Source organism: Lepus europaeus, chromosome 1 (assembly GCF_033115175.1).
Source record: "Lepus europaeus isolate LE1 chromosome 1, mLepTim1.pri, whole genome shotgun sequence".
Classification (NCBI taxonomy): Eukaryota; Metazoa; Chordata; class Mammalia; order Lagomorpha; family Leporidae; genus Lepus; species Lepus europaeus.
The window spans coordinates 126,486,695-126,507,405 of NC_084827.1; the positions used below are offsets into that span (position 1 = coordinate 126,486,695).

At 40.2% G+C, this 20,711-nt stretch overlaps 1 protein-coding gene across 1 annotated transcript in view; it reads left to right on the top strand.

Moving 5' to 3' along the window:
- The first annotated feature begins 11,456 nt into the window (after positions 1–11,456).
- Positions 11,457–20,711, top strand: part of NUP35 (nucleoporin 35) — a 46,108-nt gene continuing 36,853 nt past the window's right edge. Inside the window, exons 1-3 of the mRNA XM_062201014.1 lie at positions 11,457–11,562; positions 15,655–15,825; positions 18,729–18,856. Of these exons, the coding sequence (XP_062056998.1) occupies positions 11,523–11,562; positions 15,655–15,825; positions 18,729–18,856 (339 nt within the window). The 5' untranslated portion in view covers positions 11,457–11,522. The remainder of the gene's footprint in view (positions 11,563–15,654; positions 15,826–18,728; positions 18,857–20,711) is intronic.

The window sequence follows — 20,711 nt, forward strand, 5'->3', positions numbered from 1 at the left end:
GAAGTTCCCATCCACTGACTAATGACTAGAGAATCATATATATATATATATATATATATATATATATATATATATATATAGTGGAAAATGATTCAACTATAGAGACAGATGAAGTCCTGTTATTTGTGACAACATGGAGATCATGTATTGGGTGAAATGGGCCAGGAATGGAAAGACAGATACTATAGATCTAACTCATATATAGAACCCTAGAGAAGTTGAGAGTAGAATGTTGGTTACCAGAGTCTAGGGATAGTAGGGGGCATGGAGGGAGGAGAGAAGGCTGATTAGTGGGTACTTAATTGTAGCTGCAGAGGAGGAAGAAGTTTTGGTATTCTGTTGCTTAGTGGGGTGATTATACATAACAATAATATATATTTTTAAAAGGCAACAAGATAGGAGTTTGAATATTTTCACCAAAAATATATGGTAAATGTTTGAAGAGATAGTTATGTTTACCCTGAATTGAATGCTATCCAGTGTATATGTGTATCAAGACATTACATGGTACCCCATAAATATGTACAATTTTTATGTATTAGTTAAAAATTTTAAAAATGGAAAAAATGAAAGCACAAAAATAATGCAATTTCCTTTTCCTGTTAGGCCTTTTACCCACTCTTCCCATGTGAATATCATTCCTGTGGAAGAAACCTGTTCTGTTGCTTGAATTCTTCAAGTTCTCACTTCTCTCTTTCTAAAATTTCAGTTGCTTTATCAAATTTATGAATTTACTTACTAATAGTTGTAATTACTAGCAGTACAACTTTATGATCTGTAAGGGGTAAATAAAAATAGGTAATGTTTCATCACCAGAGTTTACATGTATATACATATATGTATATTAATCAAGTATATTTTTATATAAGGAAATACAATCTTTTCTGAAATTAGAGCCTGATACTGATGTTACAGTATCTTAATTTAAATTTTTACTCCACTGCTTACTCTTTGTAGAATTGTTTTGAAAATAAATGACAAAATATAAATTGATCTCCCAGCATCATGCCTCACACATAGTTCTTAGTAAGTATTGGTTACTATTATTATAGCAGTTTAGTACAGCAGTTACTGCGCTTAGATCAAACTCAGCCTCATCTGATAAACTTGCTCCCTTACAAATGGCTGAAAAGATATTTAAATACATAGATACATCTTCCTTAAGAACCAAAGGGAGGTAAGAATCAAGGTCACCAGTGGAATGGAAATTTGGAGCAGTTTCTGGAAGAAAGAACATGGAATAGGGATAAAAGGAACTATAGCTCAAATCATGTAAAATGAAGACTGATATGGAAGTAAAGTCCTTCCAGATTGCTCTAAGAATAAACAGATCAGAGGAATATAGTGTAATACAGAATAGACCTATAAACAGGTGGTGATAGATTCTTTTGTTCTGGCCACTGATTGCTGTATTAGAGCAATTCATAGTGTTATGCCTTCCTAGGAGCCTCATAACTGTACTGTTAACCTCCTATTGCAATTGTAATTAACTATAACTTCTGCCTTATGTCTTTATGTATTGCCCCACCCACCCAGGCCTAAATCAAATTTAATTTTAGTGGGAAAGGTGGCACACTTTTAAAAAGAGGAATTGAAGAGAATTAATGAAGTGTCTATTCACAAAGACATAGGCAGGGTTAGATAACACTCAACAGATGGAGAAACACCTCAGTTCCAACAATCAAAATTCCGAAATGCAAAGGGTAGTGGGGAGAAACAGTTACCAGAAGCTAGAGAGGCCTGTAGCCATGGAGAGAGACCATGTAGAGGTACTGTGGCCTTAAATAAAGGCACACAGCATTGCAAAGGATGGTTCTATAGGGAATGAGCCCAGGATAGACAAACCTGGATTGCTTGTACTCACACCCTCCCATCTCCTCCCTGTGACTTTTGGCCAAAGTCAACTGGAAGCCAGAAGTCATGGAGCTCAAGAAATCTTTAGGGGGGCCAGTGTTGTGATACAGCTGTCTCCTGCAACACAGGCATCTCAAGTCCTGCCTGTTCAACTTCTGATCCAGCTCCCTGCTAATGGCCTGGGAAAAGCAGTGGAAAATGGCCTAAGTTTTCGGGCCCCTGCCACTCACGTGGCAGATCCAGATGAAGCTCCTGCTTCCTGGACCCTGGAGTCTGCCACTGCAGTCACTTAGGGAGTGAACCAGTGGATGAAAGACTTCTCTCTTTGTCTCAACTTCTCTCTCTGTGTGTGTGACTTTCAAATAAATAAATCTAAAAAACCAAATACTGTGTAGTCTTAGATAGTTAGGAACAGAGATCAATGAAACAGAACAGGGAATTCAGAAATAGACCCACACAAATATGCTCAGTAGTTATTTAGCAAAAACAATTCAATGGAGGAAAAATAACTGTTCGAACAAATGATGTTGCAGTAATTGGACATCTGACCTTCCATAGGAGGAAAAAAAAAGAATTTCTATGTAGCCTCATACCTTCAGCAAAAATTTACTAAGAAATAGAGCACAGACTTAACATAAAACTATAAAACACCAGAAAAAAAAGACAAAAATCCTTAGGATCCAAGGTTAAGTTAAAAATTGCTGGGTTTGGGCCGGCACCGTGGCTCACTAGGCTAATCCTTCACCTGCCACGCTGGCACCCCAGGTTCTAGTCCTGGTTGGGGCACCGGTTCTGTCCCGGTTGCTCCTCTTCCAGGCCAGCTCTCTGCTGTGGCCAGGGAGTGCAGTGGAGGATGGCCCAAGTGCTTGGGCCCTGCACCCTCATCGGAGGGGTGAACCAATGGAAGGAAGACCTTTCTCTCTATCTCTCTCTCTCACTGTCCACTCTGCCTGTCAAAAAAAAAAAAAAAAAAAAAGAGAAGTTTCAAACCAATCCATTTTCAGATAGTTGATGGTGTCATTCCCTGAGATATTCCTTCTTTAAAGGAAAGATCTTAAGTCTAGGTTTCATTTTTTTAAAGGTTTATTTATTTATTTATTTGAAAGGCAGAGTTACAGAGAGGCAGAGGCAGAGATGGGGGGAGAGAGAGAGAGAGAGAGTGTGTGTTCTTCTGTCTGCTAGTTCTCTGAAGTCAGGAGCCAGGAGTCTCTTCTGGGTCTTTGACACAAGTGTGTGTGTCACAAGTGCAGGGACCCAAGCACTTGGGCCATCTTCTACTGCTGTCCCAGGCCATAGCAGAGAGCTGGATGGGAAGTGGAACAGCTGAGACGCAAACCACTGCCCATATGGGATGCCAGCACTGCAGGTAGCAGCTTTACTCACTATACCATAGTACTGGCCCCAAGTCTGGGTTTCTATAAATGATATGTGAGTGTGTGTGTGTGTGTGGTGTGTTTTCTTTGAGATATCCAAGTCAAACAGATAAATTTGTACCTTAGAGTATGATCTGGGTTGGTGGTATGAATTGAGAATCAATTCATATTAGAACAGATATAAGGAATAGAGTTTACAGTAAAACCAGACTGTAAGATTCAGCCCTGGAGAGCAACAGTGCTTAAAGTTTGGGTACAGAAGGATGAATCAATAAAATTGACAGTCATGTGGTCAGAGACACAGGCAAGAAATTAAATAGTGTCAAAGAAACCAAGGAAAGCTTCGATGAGGCTGTAAAGAGAGAAATAATGTTGCTAAGAAATTACATAAGATGAGGACTGGAAATGTCTTAGATTTGACCTTTTGGAGGTCATTGGTGACCTGGAGAAGATCCATTTGGAAGGCTAATGGGAGAAAAAGCCTAATAGGTTTATTAAAGGCTATATAATATGCTAAACGTAAACTTAATGATTTAATGTAAAATTCAATGATTGAATACATAATATGTTGGATAGATATAATATATAATATATATAAACCAATGTATTATATATGAGGTAGGTATTATTATTCTCTAACATAAAAGAAGCTAAATCCTATAGATATTAGTCACATAAACATTCAGTATTTAAAGTCAAGATTCGATCATGTCTGTAGCGTAATAACACTTCCCTAACTGAAGATAATTTTTTTAAAGATTTATTTATTTATTTGAAAGTCAGAGTTACACAGAGAGGAGAGGCAGAGAGAAGAAGAGAGAGAGTTCCATCCGATGGTTCACTCCCCAGTTGGCCGCCACGGCCGGAACTGTGTCCATCTGAAGCCAGGAGCCAGGAGCTTCTTCTGGGGCTCCCACGTGGGTGCGGGGGCCTAAGGACTTGGGCCATCTTGTGCTGCTTTCTCAGGCAGGCCACAGCAGAGAGCTGGATCAGAAGTGGAGCAGCTGGGTCTTGAAACGGCATCCATGTGGGATGCCAGTGCCTCAGGCCAGGGCGTTAACCCGCTGCGCCACAGCGCCAGCCCCGATAATTTTTAAGCAAGAAAAGTTTCATTTTTTTTTTCATTGAGTTATCTTGCTTTTTAAAGATTTATTTATTTATTTGAAAGGCAGAATTATCAACAAAAACAGGGAGAGACACAAGGAGAGATTGTTTCATCTGCTGGTTTACTTCCCAAATAGCTAGAGCTGGGCTGAACTTGAAGTCAGAAGCCATGAGCCTCTTCTGGGTCTCTCACATGGGAGTCAGGGGTTCAAGCACTTGGGCCCTTCTCAGCTGTTTTCCCAGGAGCATTAGCGAGCTGGATCAGAAGTGGAGCAGCAGGAATGCTGGCACCCAAATGGGATGCCTGTGTCACAGGCAGTAGCTGTAGCAATTTCACCATAATGCCTGCCCCAATTGATTTTTCACACAAAGTGAGATAGAACTTAGGTTTATTGATTTAAAAAATAATTTATTTAGAGGAAATATCAAACATACATAAAATAATAAAGAACAGCTTAATTCATCACCATTAACATTTATTAACTCATGGCTTTTCTTGTTTACTGTGTATCTAAGTCATCATCCCTCATCTTCTACTTCTGCTTTCCTTATCCCAGATTATTTCAAGGGAAATCCCAGACATAGCACTTCCCAAAATCCCATATTTTTTTAAAGTTGTTCATTTTGTATGTTATAAACTTCCACAAGCATTTCAAGTATCTGATTAAACCTATCTCATAGTTCAAATGGAAGAACAGGAAATAAAACTATATCTAAAGTTGTGAAAGTTTGGAATTTTTTTCACTTCCACTGAAAGGAACCATTATTGATTAAGAGACTAAAGGTCAATCAATATTTCTTTTGATGTTTGGCTGCCTTTCTTTCTTTTTTAAAAACACTTATTTTATTTAAAAAGCAAAGTGCCAGAGGGTGCCAAAGGAGAGAGAGATAAAGATGCCTGCAATAACTGAGGCTGGATTAGGCAAAAACCAGGTTGCCAGGAATTCCATCCTGGTCTCCTATGTGGAATGCAGGGACTCCAGTACTTGGGCCACCGTTTGTTGCCTCTCATGTGCATTAACAGTGAGCCAGCAATGCCTGCAATTTGGCTGCCTTTCTGTACGTTGTGTGCTGTAATAAAATTATCAGGAAAACTTAAATTTCCATATTTAATAGTTTATTTTAAAATTTATACCAATATAAATTGGTATAAATTTTGTCAGCAAGCGATCTAGGACTTGCTCCCTCATTTCTCTATTCTAAGCCCAACTTGTTCTTTCATTTCTCTATTCTCTTCAAGGTAGGAAACTAATTCTATTATGAAGGAATCTGTAGGATGCACAATCTAATCTTTAGACCTTATAAAAGAGATGGCTAACATTTTTCTGCAATAGCATAGCCAAAATAAGAACTTAAATAATAATCTCATAGCTAGATTCACTTCGCCATCAGCGAAGTAAACAGTAAGTAGAAAAAACCTCCCTTTCAGACCAAAGGGAAAGAAAGTTTTTAAGTGAGAATATAATTTTCCTCATGGGCATTGTCTACCTTAGAAAAACTACTACAGAACATGCCTGTGACTATAGACTTGTAGTTCAGGCCACCGAAGATTAGAGATGGGACACGGGCACTCCCTTGACTTGCATCCTCTGGTCTGCTTGAACACAAACCAGGAGGAAAAGAAAGCTAGGCATCAGAAGCAATGGGTGGCAGGCCTATTAATGGCTGATCTGTACAGTGATCTGCCCTTAAGGAGACCCAACAGGCCAGTCCACTGCAGTGGCTTTCAAAGTGGTAAGCCTGGGCTTCAGCAGAAGTCAGCTTGTGAAGAGCCCTGGCAGCTCTGCCAAGAGTTGGATCACTGGAAATGGACCTGCCCTGGAGTCGAAGGATGCCCAGGTCAGAGCCACAGATCTTATTGGCTCTAAGCTGAAAAGCCCTTCACTCAGCCCAACTTCCAAAGTGACCACTGCAGCTGAGGGGATGGTCAAGTAGGGTCAGCAACATTGCAGGCAGAACTGTAAATTTCTTGTTAGAGATGCCACCTGCCTTTACCTGACCAGCTCTCCTCCCAGGCCAGCCAAGTAATGAAAGTCAACAGAGTGACTTCCCCTAGGAGGTTCACACCTCCCTTAGGATGTATCCCATGTGAAGAGATAGATAGGTCTGGGCCTCTTAACTTACAAGGCCTAAAGCCCAGCAGATTATTATCAAGCCCCTTCTATCAGGTTCTATTTGCCTCTCAATCAGAAAACTTAATTGTAGCTTAGACCGCACCTTTCTTAGCTCCTCTAATAATGACTCTGTGCTTTGTTCTAGACCCTGTCTAGCACACTTGGGCCTCATTCCTTTGTAATCATAACCTCTACTCTACCACCAATGGCTCTACTCCCAACCTGTGTGTACTGATGGTCCTCTTCCCCACTTAATGCTGTATAATTGTTCAAACCTGGTAAATGCCACTCTTAGGATCATTGGTTACTATCCTCACCCTGTCTTTTATGACCTTGTCTAAATATGATCAGAGTCGGCAAACTTGGAAGGCTTCCATAGCCTTGGCAACTCATGACGACAGCCTAGGATGGTTACTGGCACCATAAAGTAGAGTGTCAATTTGTTGGGTCAACAACAGGAGCCACTGTGCACTTGCTCCTGATGTGGGATCTCTGTCCTTAATGTACTGTACATTTTGATTTAATGCTATAACTAGTACTCAAACAGTATGTTTCACTTTGTGTTTCTATGTGGGTGCAAACTGTTGAAATCTTTATACTAAATTGATCTTCTGTATATAAAGAGAATTGAAAACGAATCTTGATGTGAACGGAAGGGGAGAGGGAGCGGGAGAGGGGAGGGTTGTGGGTGGGAGGGAAATTATGGGAGGGGGAATCCATTGTAATCCATAAGCTGTATACTGGAAATTTATATTCATTAAATAAAAGTTAAAAAAATAAAAAAAATTTTATACCAATATGGCTTTAGTCATTATTGTCTATAGAGGTCAGATAATTGAAAAATAGCTAATGAATTTGTATTTTTCTGGAGATGATCTCCATATCTTAAACATCATAAAGCTCTCTTGGAGATCACTTTGGGTCTGGTGAAGTCGTGGTTCCCCTTTGTGCTTTTATGTGACATCACAGTCTAAGTGAATGACAGCTCATGGTGTACCAGCTGCCAAAGGCTGAGATGACTAGAACATGAATGAAAAGATGCTCCCTCTGCTTATTCTCTTTCTGAAGACAACAGATTCCATCTTTTTTCTAAAGTCCTACTAAAGGTGGATTTTTTTCTTCACTTGAATTTTTTAAAATTTTGTTTTTGTTTCATAGACTGAAGGTGGGATGTTAAGAGTAACAAGTTGTATATTAATAATGTATAAATATGTTTATGAATATTCAGTATATGTGATAGCATGAGCAGTTTTATTGTGAATATATCACATTTATTGAAAATAAATTAGTTTGGAAATTTTACACATTTCTGACTCTCAAAAAAAAAGAAAATCCATTCTGTGGGCCTGAAAATGCACAGCAAAAGGAGGGCAGAGATTAATGTGTCATGTGTTCTGGAATGATCACTGAGAACTGGCATGGCTAGGGCAGGTTTCATGGCAGACAGGCTTGAACTGCTTCTTGAAAAACAGGACTTTGTAAACTGGAACGGAAAGTGAAGGGATGCTAGGCGGGGCAACTGTAGTGAGCAAGGAATACAATGTGAAGATTTGTTCACTAGAGGTTAAGGGTTTGTAAAGAATAAAGGGAGAACTGACTGGATTACAAGGGTGGGGAAGTAAAGAGAATTTATTTCTGTCAATGCTGTTGAATACTGCAGGTATAGAGAAAACAAGCCTAATCTGTCAATTAGGAAATAGTTGTCAGTAACCTCATTTTGGGACAGAATTGACACAGAAAGTCAGTAATTAAAATTAAAGTGAGATGTAAAGACAGGGAAACAGATCATCAAAAGTCTGTAGATCTTTCTTTTGGGATCTTGGAAAAAAGAAATACAAGAGAAATTAGAAATTAGGAAGAGGCTCAACGTCTAGCGAAGGTCTCAAGATAGGGTGAACTGGGCATCTTTAAGCTTTGTAAGGAAAATGCCAAATAAAAGGGTAAAACATTTAAATGCAGGTGAAGAAAGATAAGTGATTTTAAGGAAAAAAATATATATATATACTTTTTGACAGGCAGAGTGGACAGTGAGAGAGAGAGAGAGACAGAGAGAAAGGTCTTCCTTTTTGCCATTGGTTCACCCTCCAATGGCTGCCGCGGCCAGTGTGCTGCGGCCGGCGCACCGCGCCGATCCGATGGCAGGAGCCAGGTGCTTCTCCTGGTCTCCCATGGGGTGCAGGGCCCAAGCACTTGGGCCATCCTCCACTGCCTTCCGGTGCCATAGCAGAGAGCTGGACTGGAAGAGGAGCAACCAGGACAGAATCCGGCGCCCCGACCGGGACTAGAACCTGGTGTGCTGGCGCCGCAAGGTGGAGGATTAGCCTGTTGAGCCGCGGCGCCGGCCAAGGAAAAATATTTTTAAGATGAAAAATACTGGCCGGCGCCGCGGCTCAACAGGCTAATCCTCCACCTTGCGGCGCCAGCACACCAGGTTCTAGTCCCGGTCGGGGCGCCGGATTCTGTCCTGGTTGCTCCTCTTCCAGTCCAGCTCTCTGCTATGGCACGGGAAGGCAGTGGAGGATGGCCCAAGTCCTTGGGTCCTGCACCCACAGGAGAAGCACCTGGCTCCGGGCTTCAGATCAGTGTGGTGCGCCGGCCACAGCATGCCGGCCGCAGTGGCCATTGTGGGGAGGAACCAATGGAAAAGGAAGACCTTTCTCTCTGTCTCTTTCTCTCACTGTTCACTCTGCCTGTCAAAAAAAAAAAAAAAAAAAAGAAAAATACTGAGGATAATCAACAGCACTTCTCATCATTCACAAACAACTATATAAAGTCTCTTCCTAAATCCTCCAGCACACTTCTTTGCTACTCCATCTTTCTTGTTAACAGTTTGGTAAAAAGTTTTCCAACTTTGCCCCTTTATTTAAACAAATCGTCCCCCTCTGCCTTACTATCTGCCCCAAATGAATCTTTTTGTTAAATAAAAATGAAATAATGCCATAAGTATTTGTTTTCAAATTAGTTTCATTATATTGATCTCAGAGATCTTTCTAGGTCAATATACACCCTCACAAATCAAATCCATATTACTCTTTTTAACAAGCACATAATGTTATTTTGTTTGGTTAGATTGTACTTTGTATGCAAATTATTTCATTGGTGAACCCTTCTTGGTAGTTTAATTTAAAAAAAAAATGAATCACTGTGTGTTGCAGTGCTGAATAATGGTCCCCAAAGATATCCATACTCTGAACTCTGGAAACTGAGTGCCACCTTATATGATAAAAAGCAATTTGCAGAGGTGATTATTAATTCAATCATATCAACTGGGTATTGAAATAGGAAAATTGCCTTGGATTATCTGGGTAAGCCCTAAATGTAGTTTATATCCTACAAGAGGAAATAGAGGGATATTTTAACTACAGAAGACCATATGATGACAGATGCTTAGGGATGCAACGTCAGATAGATGCCACTGGCTTTGAAGACAGAGGAAGGTACAGTAAGTGCAGGGATATGGGTAGCATTAAGAATCCAGAATAGGTAAGGAAATTGAGATTCTTTCCTTGAGTCTAATGAAGAAATCAGTCTTGCTGACATATTAATTTCAGCCCCCAACAAAACTCATTTTGGGTTTTTGGCCTCCAGAAGTATAAGAGTTAAATTTATTTTGTTTTAGGTCACCAAGGTTGTGGTAATTCAGTATGATCTTATCTGATCTTGATTACATCTGCAATGATCCTATTTCTAAACAAGGTCACATTCACTGGTAGGGAGGTTAGGACTTGAATATAACATGAGTTTTTTGTGGACACAATTCAATTCATGTACATTTAAAAGATTTTAATTTGATAGACAAGTGGTTTTAAAGGTTGATTTCTGGGAACTTGCTTTTTTTTTTAGATTTTATTATTTGAGAGGTAGAGCCACAGAGAGAAAGACCTTCCATTCACTGGTTCACTTCCCAAATTGCCAAAAAGGCCAGAGCTGGGCCCATCTGAAGCCAGGAGCCAAGAGCTTCTTCTGGGTCTCCCACACCAGTACAGGGGCCCAAGCACTAGGGCCATTTTGTACTGTTTTACCAGGCCATAGCAGAGAGCTGATTAGGAAGAGGAGCAGCTGGGCTTTGAATTGGCACCCATATGGGATGCTGGCAACTCAGGCAGAGGCCTAATCCACTACACCATAGCTTGATGTAATTAGTGCCTCACTCCAATAACAAGACTCTTGGTGGATTAGGGATTTAGGGAGTGCTAGAGCAAATAAAAGATGAGTGGATTTTTGAGGATAATGAACTTGATGCAGACTAGAAAGCATCTCAGAATACACATCATAGCACATTTTTATAATTAGTAAACAAGCAAAGGTAAACAAGCATTTTTACATACACATATACCTGTATAGAATGTATGTCTGGAATTTGTACTTGTTTTTATGAAAAGCAGCAAAGTGAGGGGTTGTGGATGGCACTGGCAGGAGTACGCAGGATTCCTCGGTGTGGAGGATACACGAGTGTTTATTACTATTTTTGTTGCTATCCTCTTATTTATACATTTACATAGGAATTTCCTATTTTTATTCTCCTATGTATTAACATGTAATAAAAGAGCGTACCATAATTTGACCTTTAGAGTAAAATTGTGGCCACCTAGCATACACATGAAAAGAAATGGTAGACAGAAAGTTAGAAAACGCGCTGAGTCACGTACTAAGCCCAGAAATCGATACTGGAGAGAGGCACCAATTCTGTCACTAAGCCATTTTCTCCAGGCGTTGCTCTGAAAAACTGACAGATGACATAATACTGGGAAACACATATTGTGAAAAAGGCTCAGTGCTCTTCTGAAACTCAACCACACACCAACGAGAAGGCTCACATTGTGACCAAAAACATTGCTACTACCACAATTCGGTTCCAGAATTCACCGTCCCCGGGCAAGGCTTCCATCGCAAACTTCCGGACAGCCAAAGACTTTTGCCCTATTCCAAAATGGCTCCGGCACCCACAGTTGGAGAAGGGCGCGTGTCCGGAAGTTACGTAACGCCATAGGGTAACGTGCCCCTGTCCGTAGGGACAGTTTCCGCCATTTTTGAAAATTGGGAGGGTTCCGGAATAAGTGTAGTTGCCGCCGCGGCGATGGCAGCCTTCGCTGTGGAACCCCAGGCGCCCACGCTGGGTGAGTAGAAAAACTGCTTCTCCTTTGCTAGCGCTGCCATCCGCGCTGGAGGGCTGGAAGCGGGCAAGACTGGAAGGCAGTCGTCAGCTTCTCGTCTGCGGGTTTCGTTTGCGTAAGAGGGAGCTGCTAGGTCTCCCCAGATTCCTAGTCAGTCCTTGGCCGGCCGTCGTAACCTTGCTGCTACCTGTGCCGCTCCGGAAGCTGCGAGCGCTGGGAGGGTGAGAAACCGGGTGTCAGGTTCGGCACTAGCTGAGTTTCGGGCGGCCACACGCCGGCCGCGCGGTAGCGGCCCCTGCCCGAGGTTAAGCCCCTCCCCTAACTTCTCAGACGCCGAGCGGGGTCGTGGCGTTCACTCACCCCTGCAGCGCGTCCTTGGGAGCGAGCTGGCCGGCGTGCACGTGGGTGGGCGTGCCCAGGAGTGGAGCCGGCTGCTCCCTGTCACCTGTGCTTGCGCTGTTGCGATTCCTTGCCTTTGCCAGGCTTTGCACAAGGAACCTGTTAATGAAAGCTTGCGTCGTGCGATATATAATTAGCCAAGTGACGTTAGCCTTTTGAGACAATGGCCTTAATAGTAAACAAGCTATTAAGTTCTCAGGATGTCCCCCGCCATTATCTTGGGAAAATGACTGTATTGTAGGAGGACTTTTCTTCTTATTAGTCCCGTTATGATTTTAAAAAATTCATTCTACTTAATAGGAAGCCTTGCTGAAACACACAGTTTTTGAAAAAATGTACCAAGTTAACTGCCTGTTAACCAAGTTAACTGCTGAGTTTTGCTGTAGGGTTAGTTTTTTTTTTTTTTTTTAGATTTTAAGAGAATGTAATGTCTGCTATGTTTTGGTAAAATAATTGCAAATTTCTTTTGAGACTGGAGTGACTTGTTTCAGTGTGTCATAAAAATCTAAATGCGGGACATCAGTGTTGCAGATATTCTGCTACATTAGAATTTATGTACAGCTGTTGATCTGTGTGTTTATTTTTAATATATTTAGGAGATAGGAAAGCTTCATTTCCAGTTCCAAAGTTTTCTGTTCAGCAAAGACATTGTCGAGTGCATATTTGTTGGGGTTATAAATGTCAGTAGTAAACTCATCCTTATTTACTGCCTTGCCGGAAATCTGACACTAGCTGATACTAAGTCCACATATGGCAGATACTCCCGGTACCTACCAGTGTAAGATTTTTCCAGCACCTATTGGGATATGAAGAATAAGGGTTTACTTCAATACACTGTGCCTGGGTAAGATACAGTATAATTTTTAACCATTTAGGAGAACAGATGGTGAAATGGAACTTTAGACTTAGGGGATCCATTGATTAAGCTTGGTCTTTAAGTGAAATTTTGCCCTCAGCAGTGATTAGTGACAGAATTCCTCGAGTTCCTATTAAGAGCCTCTTGTGTTCTCTTCACTCTCTGGCACGTTCTACGGTATTATATGTCTGGAAATGTTAAGAACTTTTTTTAACCTACTGTGTTTGCCATAATTTTGGGGTGGGATTGGAGAGTGAAGGTAGTTTGTACTGTTATCAAAAAATTTGTATTTTATTACTGTAATTTTTAAATAGCTGTTCAGTTAATCATAATCATGTGTATAAAGTTAATTGAAAATAGATCTTAGTAAAAAATAATAATGGAAATAGGAGAGGGGTGAGGGAGAGGCGTGGGAGTATGGGTGGGAGGGAGAGTATGGTGGGAAGAATCACCATGTTCCTAAAGTTGTAATTATGAAATATATGAAGTTTGTGGAACACAAAATAAAAGGTTTCTGGGGGAAAAAAACCAGAATTATGCTTTTGTTAGACTTCTGATTAGAGTTTAATGTATGTTCTTTAGAAGTGTATAGTAGTATCATGTAACATAGTAACTAGCATTTTGTAAAATAATTACAAAGTAGTTATAGTTATTCACACCTTATTTCAGTATTTGCTTTATACTTTTCCTGAGTACTTGGCTTTTTTTTTTTTTTTTTGAAACTTAATGGGAATTAAGATGAAGAATAATTGACAGTTTCTGGATAGCAAGAAATAAAAAACTTGAGATTATTTAGGATAGAAGTTAAGTAGCAATTAATACAATCCATATAAGTTACATGCCAAAATGGGATCTGAGTGCCATGAATCATATTTAGGCTTGTCATCTATTTGAAAAAATAAATTTTCATAAGCAGAAATTTTTAATTCTACATTTGCAGAATAAATACTTGATTTTTGCTGTTATAAGAAACTAGTAGAAACATAATAACTACTGTTTATTGAATACTTACTGTTTATTATGTACTGGGTTGAGTTCTGTACTTGCTATACTTGTAATAAAAGCTCTATGAGTGGATGCCACATTAAGGCCTATTTTGCTTAATCAACTTGAACCCATGTCTCTGAGTCCATAGCTCTTGTTTCCCTTACTGTGCTATTTTGCTCTGAAATTAGAATGAATTATAGCATCTTCATCTTCATTGTGGGAATGTTTACCCTGGAAATTGTGAAATTAATTTTGAATAGATGATTGTGATCTATCAATTCTCTCTTTAAGTTGGTGTTACATAAGGGAAACTTTTATTGATTACAGTATTTCTAAATAATGATTTTTTTAAAAAAGATTTATTTATTTGAAAGACAGAGAGAGGGGAGAAAGAGAGAAAGATCTCCCATCTGCTGGTTCACTTCCCAAATGGCTCCAACAGCCAGGGCTGGGCCAGGCCAAAGCCAGGAACCAGGAGCTTTATCCAAGTTTCCCATGTGGGTGCAGGGCCCCAAGGACTAGGGCTCTCTTCTGCTTTCCCAAGTGGATTAGCAGGGAGCTGGGTGGGAAGTGGAGTAGCTGGGACTCGAACTGGTGCCCATATGGGATGCTGGTGTTGCAGGTGGTGGTTTACCTGCCATGTCACAATGCTGGCCCCTAAATAATGATTTTTTTTTAAAAGATTTATTTATTTTTACTTATGAGGCAGAGTTACAGACCCAGGGAGAGAATGAGAGAGGTCTTCTATCCACTGGTTCACTCCCCAAATGGCTGTAACAGCCGGAGCTGGGCCAATCTGAATCTGGGACCCTCTTCCAGGTCTCCTACTTGGGTGCAAGGGTCCAAACACTTGGGCCATCTTCCTCTGCTTTCCCTGGCCATTACTAGCAAGGAGGTGGATCAGAAGTGGTACAGCTAGGACTCGAACTGGCACTCATATGGCTACCTCACCACAGCATTGGCCCCAATAATGATTTTTAAAAAAATTGAGAGAGAGAGTGCGCACTGGGAGATACAGAACTTCCATCTGCTGCTTAACTCCCCAAATGCCTGTAATAGTTAGGGCTTGGCCATGCTGAAGCCAGGAGCCAGTAGTTCCATCCTGGTCTCCCACATTCATGGTAAGGACCCTGGTAGTTGGGCCACCTTCCTCTGCCTTCTCAGGTACATTGGCATGGAGCTGGATTGGAAGTGGAGCAGCCAGGACCGAGTCTGGTGTGCCTATATGGGATGCTGGTGTGATAAGTAGAGGCTTAACCTGCTGCATCATCATGCTGGCTGCTTTTGAATGGTTTTTAAAATGACTCAAAAAATAAATTTTCCAATTTTTCAATGTTTCTGAGTTAGGATGCTAGTTATCACCATTACTGATGGTTGCATAATTACACTTTTATCACAGAACTGATTCTCTTTTCTTGTGGATGGAAAAGAAGAAATGGACCATTTAGGAAGCTAACTACCATTGTGTTTGATTTACTAAGACTTTGTAAATAATTGGTACATTCTGTCCTTGTTTTTAGTTGTTGTATGGTAGAAACTGATCTAGAAATAGAAATTATTCTGTTTATTTTAGGGATAATTTTGAATACTAAGCTAAATTTACTTAATTTAAAAATAAGTGTTGATTTTCAAACCTGTTAATGTAATCAAAATTAGCTGTCAAGTACTGTGAATACAAGATAATTTTATATTTTTCTAGAATTAATTTTCATTGGCTTTTAAAATAAATTCAACTGTAGTTACATGTAAGAGTTTTGAGTACATTTTTAAAATTATGCTAAATTCTTACACCATTTTGTTATATGACAGAAATATTTTAAATTTGTTTTATATATTTATTTTAATTCATTTAGGATCTGAACCAATGATGCTGGGTTCACCTACATCTCCAAAGCCAGGAGTTAATGCCCAGTTCTTACCTGGATTTTTAATGGGGGATTTGCCAGCTCCTGTGACTCCACAACCTCGATCAATTAGTGGTCCTTCAGTAGGAATAATGGAAATGAGATCTCCTTTACTTGCAGGTATTTGAATTGCTCTAAATACGTTTTGCAGTATGTTAATATGCATAGTAGAATTTTGCAGACTGTTGGTACAATATTCATCCTCATCTGTACAATTATTAATTAAAAAAATTAAAGTGTCTATATAATAAAGCAGAGCCATGATTTTTTTTTTTTTAACATTTATTTATTTATTTGAAGGAGTTACAGAGAGGCAGAGGTAGAGAGGGAGAGAGGTCTTGCATCTGTTGGTTCACTCCCTAAATGGCCACAATGGCTAGAGCTGGGCCAATCTAAGCCAGGAGCCATTTGGGATGCTGGCACTTCAGGGGGTGGCTTTACCCACTACGCCACAGTGCCAGCTCCAGAGCCATGATTTTAATGCTCTTGGAATACAGGTGTAAGCAGTGTAAGTTATAATTTCATTAACCACTGATAAATATGTGTACTATATTTAATTGAATTTTCTAAGATGCCATTGATTGTAAACATTACCATTATGTTAAGTTCCAGAAGGAAGGAAGAACACTAAATATGATACAATGCCAAAATGCCACTCTTTGTAAAATATTTCCTTATTTTGGAGATATTTAAAAAATTATTTATCTGAAAGGCAAAATTAGGGAGAGACAAAAATAGAGCGATATCGAGATCTTCCATCTGTTGGTTCACTCACCAAATGCTGTAGTGGCTGGATTGGTGGCTGGGCCGGGGCTGAAACCAGAACCCCAGAACTCCATCCAAGTCTCTCTCGTGGGTGGCAGGGGCCCAAGTACTTGGGCCATCATCTGCTGCTTTCCTGTGTGTGTGATTGGAACAGTTGGAACTGACACTTGTTTGGGATGCTAATGTTGCAAAGCAATGGCTTAACCCTTATTTTGGAGATATTAAAGTGGGAGGCAGTGTTAAAATTCTTAGAATGAAATATGGTCCTTTAACTTCAACTGATTTCAATTTAAATAATTCATCTTAACATATAAGAAAAATAGTCAAAAGGAGTTTGATTTGAAGTTTTATAGATATGAATTCTACTTCCAGTCACAGTAAGATTCTTACGTATAGTGTATTTCACTAAAAAGTACATACTTTGAAAACTAGCGGAAAACTTTTTTTTACATAGAATTTACAGTTGTCATTTCAAAGTGTTGTAACCTAAATGCAACCTGCAATTCTTATGGGTCTTCTTTAGGAAAGAACTATTTTAAAAGATAACTTTGTGAGGTTTTGACTGAATAGTGAGGATTAGCTACAGAGTGTTGGAATTCCAGTTGTGAGCTAATATCCTTTTAACAGATGTTTAAATGGAGACCCTTGTTACCCTAATTGCCCTGTAAAGTATGATTTGTTTTAAAGTGGTTTTTTTTAATTGTTTTTCAAGATTTATTATTTGAAAGGCAGAGCAACAGAGAGAGAGAGAGGGGGGGGGGGAGGGAGAGAGACAGATCGGTCTGCTAGTTCACTCTCCAGATGGCTGCGATGGCTGGATCTTGTCCAGGCTGAAGCCAGGAGTCCTGAACTCCATCTTGGTCTCCCATGTGGATGGCAGGGGCCCATTCACTTGGGTCATCATCCACTGCTTTCCCAGGTGCACTAGCAGGGAGTTGGATTGGAAGTGGTGCAGCTGGGCCATGAACTGGCACTGTGTCAGCATTGGGAGTGGCAGCTTTATCCACTAACATTGGACTTGGCTTATTATCTTTTTGAATTGATCAAAGAGAATTACTGTAAATTGTATTTGTAGTTATTCATTTAAGAACATCATTTTTGGATAGATTTTTAAAATTTCAGGGGCCAGTGCTGTGGTGTAGTGGGTAAAGCAGCTGCCTGCAGTGCCGGCAACCTGTATGGGTGCTGGTTCGAGTCCTGGCTGCCCCACTTCCTATCTGGCTCTCTTCTATGGCCTGGGAAAGTCGCAGAGGATGGCCCCTGCACCCGTGTGGGAGACCCGGAAGAAGCTCTTTCCTGGCTCCTGGCTGTGGATGGACCTGCTCTGGCCTTTGAGGCCATTTGGAGAGTGAGCCAGCAGTGGGAAGACTTTTCTTTCTGCCTCTGCCTCTCTGTAACTCTGTCTTTCAAATACATAAATAAATCTTAAAAAAAAATTCAAATGTATTATTGTAGCCACCATATATTAAATGCCTTTGAGTCATGTAGTGTGCTAATAATTTTATTGTTAGGATTTCCATTTTTCAAAAGAGGTTACTGAGGTTAAATAATTGGCTAGAGCTCATTTGTTAGTGTCAGAGTAGGACTTCAAGGTCCAGGTGGTCTTGTTCCATAGTGTGTGTTCTACTTAGGTTTTACTCTCCAGGCTTAGACACTATTCTTACTGAGGCCCTGGGCTGCATCACTGTTTGCATTGCAGGTTCTCTGACTTAAAAAACATCTTTATGTCATAAAAGTCCATTTTCTATATCTTTATTATATACTTAAATATATTTCTCCTGTGAGAAACATGAATGGGGTCTATTGACAGTTTTTACATTAGGGGATTATATGATTAGATATAGATTAGAACTATATATCTATATGGTAGATAGTTACTCTGAGAAATGGGGTCAAATTTTGTATTGAAATGTTAAGTATTTTGTAGAGAAGGTAAGAGTTACATGTGTTTTATAAAAGCTACAATTTATATTAAGTACTTGTTCTGAAGCCTTTTATACAAAGTATGGTAAATACATCAGCTGTATTGGCATCATTTGGGGGCTAGTTAGACCTGCATAATCTTGGGCTCCACCTCGTACCTTGTGAATTAGTACAAATTTTAAAAAGATCCCCAGGTGACTATTATGTTTATTCAAGTTTGAAAAGCACTAGGAGATAGTTCAAGTTAGTATTCCAGAACTATATAATTAAGAATCTTGGCAGGAGATGGAAGATTCCTTTACTTTATTACCTGACTGTATTTTTGTACATTGTAGGTGGGTCACCACCACAACCAGTTGTGCCTGCTCATAAAGATAAAAGTGGAGCTCCACCAGTTAGAAGTATATATGATGACATTTCCAGCCCAGGACTTGGATCAACACCTTTAACTTCAAGAAGACAGGTGATAGACATGTCCTTATAGTTCACTTTAATTTCAAGTTTCTTTGTGGCTTAAACAGTTAGGATTAAAAATTTAAAAATTTCCTGAGACTTATTTTAGTGTAATAGTGTTACACGGAATAAGCATTAAGTGCATTTATCATAGAATCTGCTCACATTGCGTTTGTTATGAAATGTGCTTAGAAATATAATGGGTCTCTACATTGTATTCCATATAGGTAATTCTGTGATCTCTTTTATAGGTATGCTTTATCTTTTTACCTGTATGTCTTTTTTTTTTTTAATATTTATTTATATATTTGAAAGAGTTACACAGAGAAGAGAGAGGAGAGGCAGAGAGAGGAGGAGAGGTTTTCCATCCACTGGTTCATTCCCCAATTGGCCACAATGGCTGGAGCTGTGCTGATCTGAAGCCAGGAACCAGGAGCTTCCTCCGGGTCTCCCACGAGGGTGCAGGGGCCCAAGGAGTTGGGTCATCTACTGCTTGCCCGGGCCATAGCAGAGAGCTGGATGGGAAGTGGAGCAGCCAGAACTCAAACTGGTGCCCATATGGGATGCCAGTGCTTCAGGCCAGGGCATTAACCCACTAAGCCACAGCGCTGGCCCCACCTGTATGTCTTTATACCTGCCTGGGCTCAGTCTGCTTAATATACATGTGGAATATGATTATGGTTTATTACTCTAATTGTTTATGAGCTGATTGTTTAGTGTGTTAACTGATGTAGGTGTTCTGATGGTGGTACTAAGTTTTATTTTGTGTAGGTGGTCTGATAGGGTTTTTTTCAATTATGGGTTATATTCTAGGTAGAGAGTATCTATTTTGATGGCACTGACAGCAATATGAACATATCTAATACTCATGAAATTGTATGTGCTTGCTATGTGCAGGCCCCGAGCTTATAACTTCTAATGTATTATTTCATTTAGTCTTCAGAATGAATCCTGTGAGTTAACTTACACGGCCTTCATTTTATCACTGATGAAACTAGAGCAGTGGAAGTTTAATTTGTCAAGGGTTGGGTAGTCAGTTTATAGCAGAGCCAGGCTTCAGACATAGACACTTTTTATTTGAGAGACAGTGAAAGAGAGTGAGTGCACATGTGCTGGTTCTCCTCTTCTGGCTCAGTGTCCAGGTGCCCACGACTTCTGAAGTCACGAGCGGAGAATTTAATTCAGGTCTCCCTTGTGGGTTGCAGGGACTCAGTTAATTGAGCCATCGCCTGCTGCTTCCCAGGGTTTGCATTAGAAGGAAATTGGATTCAGGATCCAGAGGTGTATTTGGAACCCAGGCACTCCCATATGGGGGCATCTCAGCTTGTCACCTTAACTGCTTAGTCTAGGCCAGCTTTGTGGCAGAGTGGGTTAGGATGCCGCCTGCAATGCTGATGTCCCGTTTAGACACCAGTTCAAGTCCTGTCTGTTCCACTTCTGATCCAACTCCCTGCTGATGCTCCTGGGAAAGCAGTGGAAGATGGCCTAAGGATCTGGGCTCCTGTGACCCACATGGGAGACACAGATGGAGTTCCAGGCTCCTGGCTTTGGCCTGGCCCAGCCTTGGCCAGCTGTGTGGCCATTTGGGGAGTGAACCAGCAGATGAAAGATTGATTCTCTCTCTGTCTCTTTCTCTGTCTTTCAAATAAATAAATAAACTCTTTTAAATAAATAAATAAATCTTTAAGAAAAAAACAGAAACCTGCTTGGTCAAACTCCTGCCCCATCCCAGGCAGTCTTGAATTTAGTGCTAGTGATTTTAAGGGCCATGCTGGGTTAATAGTGTGATAATTCTTGATTGTCAGTTGAAAGGTAGAATGGATTTTTTAAGTAGGAAGTTTAATAGCTTTTTAAAAAATTTTATT